Below are 17,023 nucleotides of genomic sequence, written 5' to 3'. Positions count from 1 at the left end.
ACCCTCCGATTTTTTTGTTAGGCTTCCATCTTATTCAGTCTGTCATAGCTCATGTGACAATCACAAACTCCGTACCACGGTCATCTTCGATTTACAAATCATGCGTGTGACTCGCCGTGGCTGGATGGGACAATCCGAAACAACATTAAGAGGCGTCAGAAAATCAGGCCATCGCTGATTTGGTCGGAAGGGGGTAATCGGGCATACAAATATCCAGATAATAAGTGTACATGGCTGTCAAGACTCCTGTCGTGGTTTTTTTGTTGCAATGGTCAAAATGTGAGTAAAGAAATTAAGCAAGAAGCCTATAGGGGTAAGATTAGTTGGTACACGGGCTGAACAAGGTTGTCAATCAATCATGGATAACAATGGTGTCCACTTAACCAGTTCACTTTCTTAATCAAATCTCACCAATTCCTCTGACTGATGATAGTTACATAACATATCAAACAAGTGTGCCAAATTGTCAGAATCCCGCCATAGATGCCAATATTGTTGGCTTCGCAGACGTCTCCGTCTCAACTCATTAAAAATGCAGCACGCTGCAGTGGGAATCGTTTTAAGGCTGCCTCGTTGGCTTCCGCCTTTTACAAATGCAACAGGACACGAGTGTTTGTGTCCCATCTCGAGCTGCCTCATCCTGGAGAAAACAATTTCAAAAAACAAACAAAAAAAACTTCCCACTGAAGAAAGGTTGGGAAGTCACAACCCAGAAGCATCGAGGAAAATCGACAAAGGCTCGCAGTTTTTGTCTGTGAAGTGGAGGACAGTGAGAGCAATTAAAAGACGGAAGAAAAACCAAATGTGAATGTCTGGGGAGTGATGCTATTACCAATGTGTTTCTGTGAAGCCAACTCACACTGAGAACACTGCCGAAAAACAACACAACACGACACACACACACAGAGAGTGGCAAAAAGGCGCAAGGTGAGGGATTACGGAAGACCAAAAGGAGGGATGACAAGGTGAGAGAAATCTACGGCAACAGAGAACTGGCAAGGAGACAAAGTTTAAGGCTTTTGTTCCTTTTTATCAGATTTAACTTGAGGAAAAAAATGGGGAAAAAAGGTCATCACACCTTCATCCATACGCCACAAGAAGGGAATCGGTAAACTGCAGAGTAGTTGCGAGATTCATAACACACAAACAGACCCGTTGAGTCAACATCGCATCAAATCAACAAAAGTCCTTGATGATGTCTGTTGCTTTGATGAATGCCGTTAAATCTCATTCATGTGAAGCTCCCCCAATCAAGCGCCATTCATAAATCTTCACTCTCATCACATCTGGCAATCGGCATTCATACTCAAGAACCCGCAGCAGTTCACTGGAAGGGTGGATCAAGGGCACAGACCAGTTCTTCCTTGGCATCTTACATTGTTTTTATTTAATGCGGCGCCAGAGACTTTTTCACTCAGCCTTCATTAGCAGAATGTCCTGCGCTTCCTCTCGTGCTTGCGCTTCCTTTTCCACCATGGATCTTTTAACGTCGAGATAACAGCATGAGTGGGTGGAAGCTTCCATTTTGGTCAGTTTATATGTCAAAGCTTGTTTTGCTGGAAAAACAAACTGAAAACTGTCGGCTCCCAAACTGTCCGCGAAAACCAACAGTGCTACAACCCCTAGCCCAAGGGCTGTTTTCGCCAATCGGGCGCCTGAAGCAGGGACATAGCCATCACTTCAGAAGTAGGGTGGAAAATTGTTCAGGAGCAGACTTTCACAAGCAAATGATTATCCTCTCACCCATGCAACAGCTCCTCTCCATAGTGGCCAAGTCAATTCACTCGTTCTAAACCTTTATGTAAACACGTGTTTGTAAACATTAACATAGATAATATTTAACATATTGAAATAATGTATGAACAAGAAAATATGAACATCAGACCAATACATGTATTATAAAAAAAACATGAATTTCATATATTGTAATCATGAAAGCTTTATGGTTCCTTTACAATTGACAATTAGAGAACACTTGGCCCTACGTGAAACACCACAAGCAACTTCTGCACCTTTCGTTTGCGTCATTGAAAAGCTGAGCAAATTTTGCCAATTCATTTTGTCAAGTTCTCCTTTGTGGATATGACACACAGCAACGCTGTTGAGCTGAGACAGTGTCATTGTGCTTCGGAGCCAGATTTTTAACCCTGCCAAGACCACTAAAGTTTCTTTGGCTTCAGAGGAGGAGGCTGGCAGAGACGGATGTCACAAACGTCCTCTCAGAATGCTGAGAGCAGCTTCACTGCTTGACTTAAAGTTATACTTGGATTTGAACATCACCATTTGAACTGAAAGAGAATCTGTGTTTACTTCTAGGAATTGCAACAAAATACCCGTCACCTGTCCCCCCATTGAGACAACTTTTCAAGTCAAGTTTCCTGACCATCAGCAGCCCTTTGTTTTCAAAATTGCATTGCACACCAGTCCAGAACCTTGAAAATTTTAATTCTGAAGTAGTCAACAGAAGAATAGGGTATAGTAATTTTTGGAAGAGACAAGGGTGGGGGGGCAAATTTAAAAAATAAATAAATAAAATAAAATATTCACACACTTGGAGTTACTCTTTGACTAGAAATCAGGAGGGAGTGTAACACGAACAATGCGTCCGTCTGTCACATAGAACCTCTGCGTTGACTCGCGAGGCTTGCAACGCCTCGACAAGGCAACAAGGCTTTCTCTATCAACCTGTGTGGGCACACCCCAGCCCCCCCCCCCCCCCCCCCCCCCCCCCAAAACAAATACATTTCCATAACAATTAAACACCGAAGGACATGAGTGTCAGCCAACCGACACAAAAAGGCCCTTTAAAAGCCGAGATAGCGACGAAGAGTAGGGGGAGCAAATTGTGTGTGCGTGTGTGTGGCCTGGGTAAGTAAGCGGTAGCGGGATTATAGCTAGCTCCCCAATCGTGGCTTTGGTCCAATCGCCGCTTCCCATGAAAAATCATTAGCATGTGAATGAATGGCACACAGTGGATGGAGTTTTCCAAACCCCATATGCAGTATATACAGTAGAAAAGGTTGCTGTTCATTGCTATTTTACTGAAGGTCGGAAACGTCAAGATTTAAGTGTCTAAGATTCCTTGATGCTGCTCAGCTTTCTTTGTTATTCTATTTGTCTCGCTTAAATTACCTCATTTCCTGTTTAATGTTTGCCTTCATTTGCAACATGTATATTTTATTGCCACAGTATGTGTTTTTGTGCACGAGTTGTTAGTTTTTCTTTTCTTGAATCCATAAGCCTGTGATTATAAAGTGAGTTAAACCTCAGTCCTTTGCTTGTTTTTGAAATACACTACTCGGCTAAATTGGATTTTTGACATGGTGGCGTGCACAACAAAACAAGAGTAGAAGGCTTTTTTGTTTGGTTAAGTCAAAGTGGGGCCCCTCCATGGTAATAAAAGTTAAACAGACATTGGTCACACATCATTGCACCAAAATGCACTCTCAGACAGAATGGCAGGTTTCAGCACAAACACTGAGGTATGCGTGTGTGGGGGGGGGGTGTCTTACCTCTCTTTGCATCACCAGCTCTTTGGTGAACAGCATGGCCTCGTCGCTGAAAGGCTCCGCCACCTGCATGCCCCCAGGGGTGTTCCTGGAACTGCGTGGACATTCGATACCTGGGCCATGCACAACAACACAGTCGCTGGAGTTAGACACTGCGGATTTTGAGTTCTGAGACATCAGGGCCTTACACCTGGCAACTCTATGATAACCATTAAATTAAGTGGCTATTTAACTGTCTGTTTGTATTAATCTTCAACTAAGACTAAAAGTCTTGTTTCCGGCATCCCCCAAAAATGGGATTACCGAACTGTGGTGCGTACATTTCGCTTTTGAACTCCACACGATCATGTTGACTTGATAAAACTAAACCTTATTTGTTATAAGCAGACGTGTAACTATTTTTGGTGGGGTGTGTGCCAAGTCTGTCAGGATGATTCAGGGGATACATGTTTTAAAAGTTTGCGAAAGACTGCTTTAGGAGATTATTCATGGACTACAATGTATCCGGCTGAGAGGAAGGGTGCACCTACAAAACATGAAATAATCATGACACAAGATCACGTCCCTCAGTCTCCCGATTCTTAAATTAATCATCGCAACACTAGCAAGCACTTTAGGTTGCACTGGAATATGAGACGAGACGATCCCGGTTCCTGAATCTCGGTTCCTGTCGACTTAAGTGACTTTGTGTTCTTGCCACATTAGCCTTGACAAAATGATGGTCGGTTACTAGAAAGGTTACTGCCAAAGCTGGAGTGCCTTAAAGAAGGAAACAACGGGACGGTGCTATGTTGGTTTTGTTTGGATCAGTGTTATCGGTGTCAAAATAAGTCACAATATTGATGTGTAACAGCGTCTGTATAGCGCCTTCTCCCAGATGCGTTTCAAACTTGAAATTTTAGGCTTGTCATTGGCTCAGCTCTGTGCATTTTCATCGTCACAGAATGTCCAGATCGATATTCCCTGTCGTCTTTTCATTTGATTCAAACTGTTTTTGCGAAAGTGAAGTGAAAGCCTGTACGGCCCGACCATCCGCCAACGGCTATGTAATTAACAACGTTTTCATTACTATCATAATAGAACATGCTGTGCTTTGCACAGGAAACAACCATGCTATAGTGCAACTTGGGAGGCCAGGATCAAGACAGAATTGGGGGGTTGACTCAAATAGTTGTTCTTTTCCCTCCGATAATGTATCATTGTTTTCTTAATGGTCGTCCCTAAGAGCTAGCAATTTAAGCTCCTCCCCGCAGAGTGCGGGTCGCCTTGGCACCAGTGATTACATAACTCCCACCTGTCACCAAGAAGAACATCTGGCTCAGAGTACAGCTGATTCATCTTATGTGACCCCCGATAGAAACAAGACCTACACTGATCACAAGCGACACACACATACACACACTAGCTGCCCCCCCCAAGCGTACATGTCAATCCACCATGCGGCACATCAATCATCAGATGTGGTCTGGGAGGACGTTTGGAGTGGCTATACTTTATACCTTCAACCACTTCTACCAAACAATAACAATAAACACACAGCACATATTGATTAACCTCAATAACCTGAATCAAATTTGTGTGTATTAATCAATATTTCGAAGCCATGCAATTAGCTCAGCAGGAGTTGACGTTACAGAAATCTTATTTGTGACGTCCAGCTGACGGGATGCAATTAGCGCGGCGACGGCGTGCACGCAATGTGGTGGCGGCACAATGATAAGGCCGCTTGAAAATGTTCACTTGAGTTTTTAATAACGGCTTAATAAGACTTCCTTGTCAGGCTAGCCAAGGAAAATACATCTCAATAATGAACGGGGACTCACTTTTACATGCCCGTCACACGGGAGAAAGTTGCGAGATGCACCATAAGGAGGACTAAGTTACAGCGATGCCTTACGAGACGACGAACCCATCTTACGGGTTTTTCCAGATATGAGCCGTTGTTCGGACGATTTTTTTGCTTTGACTTGCAAGTAAAATTTTCAGATACGAGCAATAGATGGTGGCAGCGAATTCAATTCAGGTCACATCAAGCAGCAGTTTGGCAGATAGTGAACAATTCAGCAATACAATCCTTTAAGCAATTAATATTTGAACACAAATGGTGGAGCAATACATAGCGACAGATAATATAATACTGACCAGCGTATATTTTTTATTCTCTGCAAAGCACAACTAAGATTACTGCAGGTTACTGAGCAGGTGTGACTGTTGTTTTGTAATATACGTATACGTTTCAATTATAAACGCGATCGGACAATATTTGTAGGAGGAGCTTGTTGTTGAAGAACCCCTGGAAAAAAGACTAAAATCGACCCTAAAATGGTGCCTTCAGAACCCAAAATGGCAGACCTTCTGCGTCTTTTCAGGCTTAGCTTCTTGAGATTTTTTTCTAGGTCAACTAATCTACTAATAATGTTTACTAAATTGCATGTGGCTGAGTGAAATGGGCTTCGAGGGCTGAATTTTCAAAATGTGTCAATTATTTGATGTAAGAATCATAACGATGAAGCAATTTCAAGAGGCCGTCATCCTTAATTAAAACATGCAGTCAAATTAGTCTTGACACGTAGAGGTCGAACAAACATTTGAAATTCCAGACGTTTTGATTGATTTTTTTTTTTTTTTTTTTTTTTTTACAAGCAGTGCAGATAAAAAAAAAAAAAAAAAATAAAAAAAAAAGGCTCTAAGCTGCATGCTGCGCGCTAGCGTCTTGCTGATGCAGTAAATCCTGGCATCCCGACTGATGGCTGTCTCATCCTTTTTGACAGACTGCTGCTTGACATACTTTTCAAACTGTCCTTCACCTGCCGTGGCCTCTAAAAAAAAATAAAATTAACACCGCGTGAAAGTTTCAGGGGCCCCTCATACCAGCCGTACTTCAGCATGTCAGTTGTGGTGCTATTTCGCACAGCACGCTTTGCTTTTATCTGCTGGCCTGTCCTCTCTGCTTCTGAGGTACTTACTTCACCTTTTTCCCCCTTTCATCGACGCTCGGAATTGGCCCTTCCTGTGCAAGTAGCCCCCCCCCGCGCCAGTCAGAACTTTCCAGAGCCTTTCAAAAGGTAGCGGTTGCGAAGAAGAAAGCAAGCAAAGGTGATTTGGAAGTTGCCTTCAACTCCGGCCTCTTCCGACTTGAAACGGCGGCTTCATCTTTTGCGATACGGATGCTTTTGAGGTGCCGCGGTGGGGGTGAATGAGTTTGTGGTGTTAAATGAGTATAAAGAAGTTATCGGCTTCAAAGACCAGTCAACACTAATAAGTAAATAGATCCTGGCGTCGCTTTGACAGCCTCCCACGGAATTGTTAAAGAATAAACATTTGGCCGTGACTGAATACACTATGAAAGGAATACGGCTAATGAAAAAAAACTTCAACGTGATGATGAAGAGGGGGGTGCAAGTTGACATTTAGCCCTAAAAATAAATGAATGGGGCACTAATGGCTACGGGTAGAGGTGTCAAAACACTAATAGGAATGGAGGTTATAAATAAACAGAAAAGGAAAGAGGTTCATTTGTAGCACTCTAGGCTAATCTGCGCTCATGTGTGTATTAAAGACAATGCATGTTGTCTCGTTTCTTCACGCGACTTTCATGCTCCAACAGGCTTTCTTACCATTTTGCTAATAACCTTTGCTTTGATATGAAATGCAAAGTGTGTGTGTTATATACTAAGCAGTATTATTAGGAGGAATTGCCAAATGATTCTCACATGCAGATTTCTTATTGGCGAGGGTCTTGCCATTTCATCTCGCGGCAGGCAGTGCACAAAATGTAATTAAAAAACTATCAGCGGCTCGCAAAGACAATCAGTAGCAAATGACAAAAGTAATTAATACATCCACGACACAGTCACACACAATTAGGCCAAGCGGTGATGTTTGTCTGGAAATCTGCGTGGTTTCTTCAAGTGGAAATTTTATTGCAAAAACAATAAAGCATCATCATCGGTGACGGAAAAGAAAAGCGCGAAGGACATAACGGCAAGGAGGCAGGCGCAAATCACCGCAGGGCTGCCGAAAGACATGGCTTTTATTGCTGTGTCAATGCGACATACGGTCAGCCAGTGGACCCAGCTATCTGCTGGATGCATTTTACCCAATCGGCAGCCTGCCCTTGACTTCACACCACCGCCCTTCCCACGCACACACTGCACACAGTGGTGTGCACTGATGGCTGTGAAAGGTCAGAGATGGAGCTTGTACATCCAGAGCACAGTGCCTCTACTTAAATATGTTTTCATTGTGCCCTTGTATACACATTTTTTTAAACCTCGGGTTTCGTGTGCCTTCGGTTTCAATTTATTATTTATTTTTTCCTGGAAATTTTGTCCCGGTTTTCCTACATTCGCTCAAGCGTATTGACATGTTAGGGAGACATCAGGATAACATCCTGTCCAAAGACAAACCTTCAAAATAAAAGCACGCCGTATAACAACACAGTTTGACCACACTCTTTGGCCACGTGGTGACTTATTTAGCCGTCCCACTCAATAAACAAGTACAAAAGAGTTTGAGTGGGACGGCTAAATAAGCCATCATGGGGTCAAATAAAGTGTGGTGAAATTGTTATTATACTAGCGTGCTTTTATTTTGAAGGCCTGAATTTTGACAGGATATTACGCTGACATGTCCTCGTTTTTTTGCCAAACAGTCCGGGAGGCTTGTTAGTGCCTTGAGCTGTTAAACAAAGCTTGCATTGCGGAATACGCCTTGCTGTCTGTTGACCCCTTTTTACACAATACGACAGAAAGTTCAGAGTGCAAGCCATTTAATAAAGAAGACCAGAAACACTATAGAATTCAAGAAAGAAAGAAAATGACACCCCTCTCTCCCCTCCTTGCTGTAAACGCAATCAAGAGTCTTCAATAAAGGTTCAAGTGATGTTGACTGTTCCATTTCATCCATTTATTTCACATTGTTTTCTGTATGTAAAATTACAGTTGCTGGTTTTCGTATGATTCAGTTTTAGTCAGGCTTTCTGGTAAGCATGAGTCACAAAAACTGTACTTACCGAGAAAATGGTGTTCAGATTGTGGAGCTGCGCGAGAGCTTTTGAGTTTTCCGACAAGTAATCAAACGCCACCGCCATGCCCAGCCCACACCCCATGACAAAAACTAAAATGGTTTGCAATTTAGCTAAATCCACCTCGCTAGTAAACGTTTTCTTGCAATTGGACAAAATCTATAGGACAAGTGGGTCTTTGTAGGACTTCCCGGGTCAAACCAAAATGGCAGACTTCTTGTGCGTCTTCAGGCATAGGTGCTTAAGACTTTTTTGTGAGTGTATTCGTGCCTATCAATATTCATGTAGTTATAATGAACAGGACTTGGGGGCTGGATTTAAATAAATAAATAAATTAAATTAAAAAAAATAAAACACAAACATGCTGCTCAAAGCACACGAGCTTGAATGAAAAGACTTGTGCATGCGTACAATGACGCTCAGTTTGTGTGTACGCACCGGCAAGCAGGAAGGTGATGAGGCAGGTCTCTTTGGGCATGTACAACTTAAGGCGGGAGCCGCTGAAGACATACTCGACCACCGCCTCCGAGCGTCCGGCCCGCTGCAAGAAGGGCAGGAACTGCTTGGCTTTTTGTGTCTCCTGGTGATTGGGAGAAAACAAGACAAGAATTTATATGAAGAAGAATTCTGTTGGTTTATAAAGGTGGAAGGTTTTAGTCATGCTCGCCACAAACAAAACCAGCAAAAAACAGCCTTGTCTGTTGCCAGAAGTAATAAATAATAATACATTTTACAACTTTTTATCAAAAGCAACCGAAATAGACGCAACGACGGGGGATGCGTAGCCTTTTTTTTTTTTTTTTTTTTTTTCCCCCAGACATCTTTAAATCTTAGTCAGGCCTAATGAAGTCGACTTCTCAGTGACATGTCTGGAAGCTCATGCAATCCAAAGTAATTCCCAATCCTGCCTCTATCTCAGTCTGCAACAGTGACTCACTTTTTTTTTTTTTTTTTTGCAATGCCCGGGCCAAAATTACACGCAGAGGGAAGGGTGGGGGGAAGTCATGTGTATTAATGCAGGACTGGGGAGATGGGCTAAGAATCATAAACGCTAAAAAAAAGAATTTAATATGTGCCTACTCCAGGCAATAAGCATGTAGGCATAACAGACCGGTGAGTCACGGCCCGGTGGACTCTATTTTGCTGTGTGTTTGTGTTTATGTATGTTGTATAGTAGCCAAGGGAGTGGGAGCAAAGGCTCGAAGGTAAGGATGATGGAGTTCAAACAAGGAAGCAAAATAAATGTTGAGTTTTTATATAGTTTTGCAAGCTACAGCTTGCAAAATCCCAAAAATAACTGATCCGTACAATTGGTATGTCAACAGCAATGGGTCCGTACCCAATGCTGTTGACATACCTAAGCGGAACCAGACACAAAAGTTGACGAAACCAAAATAGCTAGTCTGTAACATTGGTATGCCAACTGCAGTAGTACAGTATCTAGGGCTGGGCAATTTATCAGTGTGTGTGTGTGTCAAATGTTTTTTCCCTCCAAAAATGTACATTTCCCTTCCCTGGCATGCTCCGTTTACACTGATGACAAAGTCCTCCACTTCATTGGCATGTTATGATGTCACGCAAGAGTTTATGGGAACACAAGCCAGGTCAGGCTGTAGCGTTCCCACAGTGCTCGGTGGGAGCGTAGGTAAGGAGGCACAAGAGTCGCCCGCCTGAACTGCACCCACAGCGTTCCAAAGTAGCCGCTCGAGTGGGAGCCGAGCGATGCGAGCGCTCTCTTGTTCACGCCAACACAATCGCTACGGCGCGTGGGCGGGGACGCAGCCTAGCCCGGCACATGAGAGGGGAGATCATTACGCAATCTTTAGGAGGTACGAGGTGAGTCAAGTGCTTTATCCACTCTGCTGCCACCCTCTGCTGAGTCTTGCCCGTTTGGCATGCACAAAGCATGCCTGCTCTATTTGCGGAGGCCTACCATTCCGTGTATATAATCTCTAAGATGACATATAGGCACAGTCTGTATTTCTGTGTGTGGGCGTATAGCGATGGAAAGAAGGGGAGGGGGGCTTGTGCTGGTTTCTATTTTTGTTCTTTTATTAAGCTGCCTGTTAGCATTAGCGTACCCGTGTCGCTACTAATGACTGCTACCTTCAGCCAAACAGGTGAACTCTCTGGTTGGCGTGTGTGCCAATTTAAAAGCTTTTCAAGTTACAAGCTGTTAATTGGTCATTTTTTTTGCTTTGTGTTGCGAGACAAAATTGGAACTTCACTTACACCACCACTCGAGTGCAGTGAACAAAAACAAAAATGAGCAATTACGGCACTTACAACACTCCCGGCACGTAGCCTTAGCTTAGTGGCTTATGTCGCGCTGGCTGTGGATGAGGCGGGACTATTATCGCATCGTGTCTCCCCGTCATGTCATTTGCAATGGACTACAAGTTTGCAGTGAATAAATTCTGCAAAAATGCAAACAAAATATCCAAACTTGTACAAAAGGACGAGGACCTAATTAATTTGCCCAAATGTCTCTCGAGTGCGATGTACAAGAACGCTCAAGTGACAGAGACAATGAGGCACTAATGTTCCCAAAGTTCAATTGAGAGTCTTTGGCGGCCTGTACTATTAAAGTGGTTCATTAAAATGTATAAGGGTTTCCTCAGCGACATGTGTCGAGGCATAATGGCCACTCGAGTGACTGTGAATTTTAATAAAGAGGTACAAGTTTGTGGTGGTTGTGTAGCACTTTTTCATAGATGTGGCATACGTTCTGATTGGAAGATGGATGAAAGATTGGCAGGCATTATTTACTTGTAACAGAGGTCAAATAAACCTAAGCTAAAATTGCCATTCAAAGGACGCTAACAGTGTAAAAATATTTACATGACCAACCGATGTGATACAGTACCTAAAGATTCCAGACATTCTATGGTCTGTCCACTGTTAGAGGAAAAAGTTGCAAAGAGCACCAAAATAACCATTCCTTATAACTAAAGTGAACTACGGTGGTATGAAACCAAAAGGTTAGACCAGGACACTCTTAACTGTAGGTTAATTGGGACACAGAAAGTTGTAAGGGTAACAAAACAACTGATCCATACCACTGGAGTCCTAACCAAAGTGGTACGATGCATAAAGGGTGGACTTACATACTTTCCGGTCCGTTGATTGGTCAGTTGAAAGTGGAAAAGGGTGCCCAAAAACTGATTTGAAAATGAAACCATGTCCCTGTTTTGTAGTAGCAAGTGGAAAGCATCCATTTTAAAGAGCTAGCATTAACTGTCCTCATCATTGCACAATGTGTACTGGCATGCCCTTCCGCCTATGCTAACCTATCATCAGCGCTGGCAACTGCGAACAGCTGTAGCAGTGCATCGGGTGGTAATGAGAGACTTCCCGACTTCCTGCCAGACTATGTCTTTTTCGGGGTGTTTTTGGACAGGTGCCTTGTGAAGAAATTCAGAAAGACCTACCCCAGAAATATCTGCCACTCTGTGAATGGGAACCTCCTTCTTGCTGTGCAGCCCCTTGCCGTTCTTGATGGCCCTGCAATCAAAGCAGTAAAAACATGAAGCCAAAATGACCGCTCGAAGGAGTGTAATATTCTTAAACATCAACTTTCTCAAGTGTTTTAGCACACTTTGTTTTGGGAATTGGAGGCTGATTTTTTTTTAACAGTGACTTATTGTACCTTTACCGGAAATGGCTTCATTCAAGGTTCCAATTGGCTAAAATCAGCTCAAAGTTGTAGTGTCACCTTTTTATGGAATCCCGCAAACAGGTGATAAAGGCATTTGTTTACACACAGATGGGGGAGGCATCTATTGTCAAAGGAAGGTGGAGTTTAAAACAACATAATAGGGACTATAATAGAGAAATGCAGCGGAATGGCAAGAATAGTGCACTGTGATTGTTTACATACCACAAGTCTTCACATTGAGACAGGTTGACGTGCTTGGTAGGCGCTGCTGTTTCGGTTAGCAACAGCCTTTAAAGGGGCTCAACAGTTAACTCCGATGTCTGCGTTTTGGAATCTACGAGCTGGGAAAATAAACTTAAGACACCCAAAGATTGCAGCTTTGGGTCTCATGTAGCCTCGGACTGGAAATGCCATTTTGGTTCGATTGTTGCAGTCTCAAAATGGCAGTGTCTCACTGTTGAGTTTTAACAATAATGATGGGTGCTATAAAAAGCCTCAAGAGCAGGAGAACGATAGTAGCAGACTAGCACTTTTGCGCCTATTCACGACATACCATGTACAAGTGCATTTAATCACGGGGAGGGAGGGAGGTTCCTTGAAGGCACTAAAAATACAAGCAAGACAGAAACCTCAAGTCAGCTCTAATAAGACCCCTGCCGGGGGAGGGAGGGATTAAGGGAGCGCAGGAGGAGAAAAGGGATGGCCAAAGAAGGACAGAAAAGCAAGGTGCGAGAAGTGGAAAAAAAGAAGGGAAGCAGCAACTGAAAGAGAGAGACTATAAAAGGAAGCTGCATCTGCTCTACCTATAGCCAGTTTAATCTATGGCACAGTAATAAAGCTTGCACTAAATCTCCCCACTGCACCTCCATAACTATATTCATAGCAGCTGCATAAAGAGAGCCGGCGTTCTCGCACACGAGTGTGTGTATGTGTGTGTCAAATTGTATCAAAGGTTCCCAGGAGAAAACAACCCCAAAAAGTATAGGTTGTGACGTGCCACCAAAATAAAAAACTGGATAGCCATTTTGGATGGTGTGGGGGGCAAAAAAACCCTCAAGGTTAAAATCAACTGTATTCAGCATCCTGACTGTCAAGGTCACACATGCTGAGATTATGTGCAGGATCGGTAAGTGACAACGTGCAGGTTTATTGTTTGTTGCTCACCGTGCCTCCGCAGCCAGCAGCTCGTCGTAGTGCGAGGAGCGCTGGTCGTCGTCCTGCCGGTACCTGATGACCGTGGCCAGGCCTTTGCTAACCAGAGCCTCTGCAATGTTACTGCGGGCGATAAAAGGACGTGAGTGTCTATTTTGCAGTAGATTCCACTTAAAAAGGCCCAAAAATGAGTTAGCACAGTGTTTACACTAGGGCTGCAACGGTTAATCGAATAAGTCTGTATGGTAGCCAAACACAGTTGCGATCCACTTTCTTGCAAATTCCACACCCTAAAAAAGACGTAAACGACCATATTTATACACTGAAAATGGTGCGATCATGCTATAAACTCTGGATGGGCATCCTGCAGCCCGTGGGCTACTTACATGCCACCGATGGTGACCGTGGCACAGGTGCGCTCTGAGAAGGCCGGGGTGTTTTCTCCTGGGCCGGTGGCGGCTCTGATGTAATCCACTGTCACGTTGACCTAAAAAATATACACGTATGAAATATTAAACTAAAAAGTACCCAAAGGAAGCACAAGTTAAAGTAATAGTAATTGGTGTTCCGGGGGTATTTTGACTTGTGCGGTTGGGTGGTGGTGGTGTGGGAAGGGGGAGTTCTCAAGGTCACCCCAGTCAGTGTGCATCATGTCAGGCATGAGTGCAGACCTCCCAAGAGGATGATTGCGGGTGCGTGTGGGCACACAAACACACAGAGTCGAGAGCCCACATGACTCGCCACTGTGTTCTCCACACAACTCCCTGGAGACCAATTCAAACACCCTGGAGATGCGCTTTTGTCACATGACTTGTGTGGGGAGCTTTCGCTACGTGGTAGAAGTAAGGCGCTCACAGCAGGGGGGCAGTGCTGCTGAAGCTGTATACAAAATGGGCATTTTCTAAGAGCCAACCACATCACTGTAGATAGGCGCGTCACTTTTATTTGTAGATTGGAACCATCAGACACCATGTGCAGTCACCAAACAACGTGAAAACTAAGAACAAATTAACACAATATCTCCAAGATCAAGACAAATTACAGTGACGCATACGCATTGTCATTAGTATAGAGAAGTTACCTCATTTCGCTTGCCGAGGGCGATAATCTAAGAGTCAAGCTCTTAGCTTTGTTTCCTCTTTCTGTACCAAACATTCAAAGATCGAATGAAACTAGATGTACCGGAGTTGCTGTTATACATTAAAAGTAACAGAGGCGGAACGGCGCCAACGTCATCAAATTATGTAATGACGGGATGCCGTGTCGCTGTGTGTAATCGTGCACAATTGTGGAAACATTTTGACTCCGCTGGATTCTGTGTAATAGGCTGGCTATTCTGTTACTGCTCTGACACTTTGTGAGATCCCTGCGTAAAAGAGACTCCTGGGTGTCGTAAGAGTCAAATCAAATCAAAAGGTGCAATCAGATTGACCAAAACAAGGTCATTTAAATAGTTTTACGCAGACCCAGTGGAAAGAAGACGTTAACTTGAGAGCGTCAGACAGTGATGATCCAGTGTTTATTTTAATGTAATGTTATTATTTTTTTAATGTGTGTGTGAAAAACACCCTCCTGACTAGCAGCTATTGTGAAACCATGCAAATAAGCCCGTCTTATTGTCACCTCGTAAATTCATTTAAGCTCGCTTGCCCCGTGGATATCTTCCAATGCCTTGTAGCCCAAACGTGACATATGCTTTCATGATATTCGCATTAAAATGTGAGGCAATCAAAACAAAAGCGTTCTACATTGTGTCCGTGCTTGCGTGTGAGTTTAAATGGCTGCGTGTGGCCAAGAATATGTAATAGGTCTTATAATGAGAGATGCACATAATGAGGAGATTAAAAGGGTTGGGGGGGCGGGGAGTGAATAAAAAGTTGTGAGACGTGCTAAAAAGCCAAACATAATGTGGGATAAAGTCTAAAAGTGGCTAGTTGCCCGTTGAACAGGATGCGAAAACAAAACTAATTTTAAACGCATTTTGATAGATCCTGACTGAAATTCAAATCTTGCTAGCATTTTGAAAAAAAATTATAATAATAATGCATATCCTGCCATTAATATAACTGATTGGATTTGTTTACATAAAGATGAATGTTTTTTTCAATGGGATGCTCTTTTGCCAGAGAACAAATGCAAACAAATGTGTAGCTTTGCCAATTTAGAATATTGACTGGCTACTGCCACTGCTTCAACACAGCAAAAGTTTGATTTAAAAAAAAAAAAAAAAATAACATTTGAATGCCACAAAACGTACCAGGAATCTCTTAAGAGATGGTAACAGGAATGTGGGCGAAAAAAAATAGATGCTAAAAAAATGTGAGGCACAAAAGACGGGTGGCAAGAAAATCTCATTTTGGTGCGTTAACAAGTCACATTCAGTGTTTTTGATTCAGTTAATCATCCTCATTCAATGACATCCTCATTAACATCGGCAGTATACGACGCAAGAGTGGAAAACCCAAACCAATAATGGTCATATTTGACATGACATTTGGTGATAATCTCAAGAGTAGGTTCTGGTTAAAAGTAATCGATCTCAAAACACAAGAGGAAGGGGACTGTTACACTTCAAGTATTCCGCCCAAAATCATCTCTCTCAATTGCAGCCTTTCTCCATATTCACACGTAGCGTTAACAGTGCTAACGTGTGAGCAGCTGCACATAACAGGAGCTACTTTTGAGCCCGCAGGATTATCCGAATGTGCTCAAGTCTGATAAGTGGCTGAATGCAATGTCTCCATTGGACTTTCAGTTTTTTATTTATTTTTTTGCTGCTTCTGCTGCTGAGGCTGAGACCCAGGCATACACAACAAGCGCTACTTTGGGGGATTATGTCACCATGCAAACGCAGCCGTTTCACAGAGGGCAGGGATATATCATATATAGTATACACACACACACACACACACACACACACACACACGAGACAAACAAATGACAGGGGAAGGAAAACTGCAGTTGCTTATAATTTAACTAAAAAGTAGCGCTTATCTCAAAATGTATGACAATATGTATGCCATTTATTGCGCGACGTCAACAAATCTCGTGAGACTGAATTAGATAATTGAGAGATAAATACAGTCTGCTCCAAAATTCCCCTGGACTCTGTAGCTATATTATAATAATACACAGTTGATAAGTTTTATGATGAATTCACTTTACATGGGAGATGGTGTGTTGAAATCAGAAAAACAAGGGGTCTACTTCGGGGGTTCCACTATACTATAAAGCTATGCTTTTTATGATTTTTTTTCCGTCAGTAAAATACACAAATCATCTTCAGAAATCAAACCTGGCCCCCACATTGCTGAAAGGAAAATTTAATATGCAAATGACACGTTACTGATAAGAAGAAAATCACCGCGATTTCCTCACAGGGATGATGAATAGCAGCTTTAATGGCGAGCGAGCAGTGCTTTATTCCGCCGAAGCCGAGCCGCGCGGCTTTGAGCTTTAGCGCGCCGCTACTCGTGCTTTAATGCCGAGTAATGTCCTGGAGGGTTTCGAGCTTGTTTTCTCAGTGCTGCATTCTGATCTTAACAAAGGTAATGCAACGAATGCAGGAAATATGCCAAGTCAACCTTGTGACTGGACAAGACGTTGTGCCTATTGTAGAAGGTGACTCTCATTGTACACGAATAGGTCAAAGCTAATTATCTTTGTCTATGAAAATAG

At 43.0% G+C, this 17,023-nt stretch overlaps 1 protein-coding gene across 1 annotated transcript in view; it reads right to left on the bottom strand.

Moving 5' to 3' along the window:
* snd1 (staphylococcal nuclease and tudor domain containing 1) overlaps nt 1-17,023 on the bottom strand; it is a 104,621-nt gene that overhangs the window by 67,742 nt on the left and 19,856 nt on the right. The window contains exons 12-16 of the mRNA XM_061761953.1: nt 13,732-13,832; nt 13,358-13,468; nt 11,967-12,039; nt 8,974-9,115; nt 3,513-3,622 (exon numbers count right to left, since the gene is read on the bottom strand). Coding sequence (XP_061617937.1) covers nt 3,513-3,622; nt 8,974-9,115; nt 11,967-12,039; nt 13,358-13,468; nt 13,732-13,832 — 537 coding nt within the window. The remainder of the gene's footprint in view (nt 1-3,512; nt 3,623-8,973; nt 9,116-11,966; nt 12,040-13,357; nt 13,469-13,731; nt 13,833-17,023) is intronic.

Source organism: Phyllopteryx taeniolatus, chromosome 22, assembly GCF_024500385.1.
Source record: "Phyllopteryx taeniolatus isolate TA_2022b chromosome 22, UOR_Ptae_1.2, whole genome shotgun sequence".
NCBI classification, from domain to species: Eukaryota; Metazoa; Chordata; class Actinopteri; order Syngnathiformes; family Syngnathidae; genus Phyllopteryx; species Phyllopteryx taeniolatus.
Note: the sequence above shows the minus strand (reverse complement) of the source record. Positions and strands in the feature narration are given on the sequence as shown.